Here is a 3,496-nt window from a genome sequence, read left to right as displayed (position 1 = left end):
TAATGTAAGGAATCCTACCTACATAATAACTTAATGTAAGGAATCCTACCTACATAATAACTTAATGTAAGGAATCCTACCTACATAATAACTTAATGTAAGGAATCCTACCTACATAATAACTTAACCCCACAACTGAGACCTGCAGTCAGACACCGCGAGCTCAGCGGTGGAGCGCTCAGGAACAATCCCCCTAGGAACGCGAGATCCCATAGGACTTCTGACGAGCACAGACACGCGTCAGAAGTCCTCCCTGAGGAATTACACAAGCAAAGTTGGGTTGCTAAGTTGAGCCGCTGAGTTGAAACATTAGGCCGAGGGCAGCTAAAGCGGGCCCGTTAAGTTGAACGCTAATTTGGGCCAAACAAGCTGAGTCGCTAAGTTGGGACCAAAAAGTTGGGCCATGTGAGTTTGTTTAGCTAGCTTATTCGGGTCAGTTTGAATGGACAAGCTAAATATAATGTCAGCTAAGTTGGGCCCACTAAGTTGGGTCCACTAAGTTGGGTCCACTAAGTTGGGCCCACTAAGTTGGGCCCACTAAGTTGGGTCCACTAAGTTGGGCCCACTAAGTTGGGTCCACTAAGTTGGGCCTACCAAGTTGGATCCACTAAGTTAGGTCCACTAAGTTGGCCCCACTAAGTTGGCCCACGAAGTTAGGTCCACTAAGTTGGCCCCACTAAGTTAGGTCCACTTAGTTGGCCCCACTAAGTTTGGCCCACTAAGTTAGGTCCACTAAGTTGGCCCCACTAAGTTAGGTCCACTAAGTTGGCCCCACTAAGTTTGGCCCACTAAGTTTCCACTTAGTTGGCCCCACTAAGTTTGGCCCACTAAGTTAGGTCCACTAAGTTGGCCCCACTAAGTTAGGTCCACTAAGTTGGCCCCACTAAGTTTGGCCCACTAAGTTGTCCCCACTAAGTTTGGCCCACTAAGTTTGGCCCACTAAGTTAGGTCCACTAAGTTAGGTCCACTAAGTTAGGCCCACTAAGTTGGCCCCACTAAGTTGGCCCCACTAAGTTTGGCCCACTAAGTTTGGCCCACTAAGTTAGGCCCACTAAGTTAGGCCCACTAAGTTAGGCCCACTAAGTTAGGCCCACTAAGTTGAGCCCACTAAGTTGAGCCCACTAAGTTTGCCCGCTAAGTTGTCCCACTAAGTTAGGTGCACTAAGTTGGCCCCACTAAGTTAGGCCCACTAAGTTAGGCCCACTAAGTTGTCCCACTAAGTTGACCCCACTAAGTTGACCCCACTAAGTTTGGCCCACTAAGTTAGGTCCACTAACTTAGGTCCACTAAGTTAGGCCCATTAAGTTAGGCCCACTAAGTTGTCCCCACTAAGTTTGGCCCACTAACTTAGGCTCACTAAGTTAGGCCCACTAAGTTAGGTCCACTAAGTTGTCCCACTAAGTTGGCCCCACTAAGTTGGCCCCACTAAGTTAGGCCCACTAAGTTAGGCCCACTAAGTTTGGCCCACTAAGTTTGGCCCACTAAGTTTGGCCCACTAAGTTTGGCCCACTAAGTTAGGCCCACTAAGTTTGGCCCACTAAGTTTGGCCCACTAAGTTGGGCCCACCAAGTTTGGCCCACTAAGTTTGGCCCACTAAGTTGGGCCCACCAAGTTAGGCCCACTAAGTTGGGCCACTAAGTTGAGCCCACTAAGTTAGGCCCACTAAGTTGAGCCCACTAAGTTAGGCCCTCTAAGTTAGGCCCTCTAAGTTGGGCCCTCTAAGTTAGGCCCTCTAAGTTGGGCCCACTAATTTGGGCCCACTAAGTTAGACCGGTTCTCACCTGAGCCCAGGCAGATGCCCATGCTGAAGAACCAGAAGAACGCATCGAGGTTCTCATGTGGCGACACGCGCGTCGTCGCCGGCGTTACGATCAAGTTCTGAAGTTCATGAAGTTCAAGTTTAAGAAGAGGTGTCAAGTCTGAAAGTTTGCCCTCCCAGTTGAAGGTTAGTTCTAGCTTAGAACTTCCCTTAATTTAACGCAATCAAATTTTCGTACGTTTGGGTTGAAACTTTCAAGTTATTCAAGTCGACTCTTCATGTTGAATTTCAAGCTTCGTTGAAGTTCTGCTCCATACATAACATTCATAACTTGGAAATAACTCCCCGGAACTTTCACAGCTCAAATTAAGAGAAAAATTATATCTTTACTGGGATATGAACTGGGGTAACTTGGCGAGCATAAAACTTTACATTTTCACAGAAACTCTAATTGCCGAAACAAAGCAATATTTTCCAGAACAAGGCAATATTTTCACCATCAGTGAACATCTTCAAACACGTTCATCACTTGAACGAATTCAACAAATTTCCATAAAATATACAATATAATATACCGGTATACATAAAAATTTTCACATTAGTTCGTGTAACCAATAAAACACTTCCGCTGATTAATCATAGACAATAAGTTTAAATTCTTAAATAAAATTAGTAACATTCACAAAAATCTTGCAATTTTTAACCCTATTTCGCCGATTGCTTATATTTTTTTTGTCGAGGCTGCAAATGATAACAGCATGATTAGGAATAATTATAGACATGATCATTGCATGCTCTAGATGATGTTATCATCACTCACACATCGTCACAAGTTGTGGTGAACTCATCATCACTAACACCGGGCGGTGATTGTCTACGGGCACTGAAGAACTGGTTTACAACCCAGGTAGGAATAGCATAACGAACAACCCAGGTACGAATAGCATTACGACCAACGCAGGTAGGAACAGCATTACGACCAACGCAGGTAGGAATAGCATTACGACCAACGCAGGTAGGAACAGCATTACAAGAGGACGAGTTGCTCCACCAGCGCGAGGCCAACAGGTTGCATCAACCTACAGGATTGATCAGCTGCGACGTCCAGATTCTGAATTGTGATAAACTTCGGCAGATATAAGATGATAAATTATTTATCTGATTCATGCTTTACGTTTTTACAATTGTAAAGATTTAATTGCTGGAGTATATAAATGAGAGAATTCGATAATTGATAAACAGATACCCTTGATTTAGCAAAGCAAATTAGGATAGTTTCTATGAAGAGGTCTGAAATTTAACCATGAATCCTCGCCTATATTCTCCTGTTATGAATTAATCGCCGTCAATGCTATTTCTACCAAAACTGGTAACGAGAGCTGCCGTCAGCAGACAAGTCGTATTACGATACTAGGACAAAGATGGCATCAAGATTCAAGATATGACACAGTATCTTCAAATTGAATGTAAAACTCGGATCTAAACAAACTATACTTATCTCTAGTCAACTAGAAGATATAGATGAAAATAAAGTTCATTAGTTCATACAATTTCAATCATTAATCAATACTAATCATAGCGTTCCCAGCAACAATCGTGGCGATTGTAGCAACAATCCAGGAGATTCAGTATCAATTCCACGCCCAGGTTCAACAATCGCTTTTGATAAGACGCTATCAACACTTAAAAACTCCAAATTTGTTATAGAAAAATAAAGGGGCTTCTATTCACACTTTA

The 3,496-nt window shown here is 43.4% G+C and overlaps 1 protein-coding gene across 1 annotated transcript in view; it reads right to left on the bottom strand.

Annotated features, from left to right (window-relative positions):
• LOC108667099 (adenylate kinase isoenzyme 5) overlaps positions 1-2,010 on the bottom strand; it is a 23,455-nt gene extending 21,445 nt beyond the window's left edge. The window contains exon 1 of the mRNA XM_018154084.2: positions 1,782-2,010. Coding sequence (XP_018009573.2) covers positions 1,782-1,803 — 22 coding nt within the window. The 5' untranslated portion in view covers positions 1,804-2,010. The remainder of the gene's footprint in view (positions 1-1,781) is intronic.
• Between the last annotated feature and the right edge of the window lie 1,486 nt (positions 2,011-3,496).

The sequence above is a fragment of the Hyalella azteca genome, unplaced genomic scaffold, assembly GCF_000764305.2.
Source record: "Hyalella azteca isolate HAZT.00-mixed unplaced genomic scaffold, Hazt_2.0.2 contig16928, whole genome shotgun sequence".
Classification (NCBI taxonomy): domain Eukaryota; kingdom Metazoa; phylum Arthropoda; class Malacostraca; order Amphipoda; family Hyalellidae; genus Hyalella; species Hyalella azteca.
Note: the sequence above shows the minus strand (reverse complement) of the source record. Positions and strands in the feature narration are given on the sequence as shown.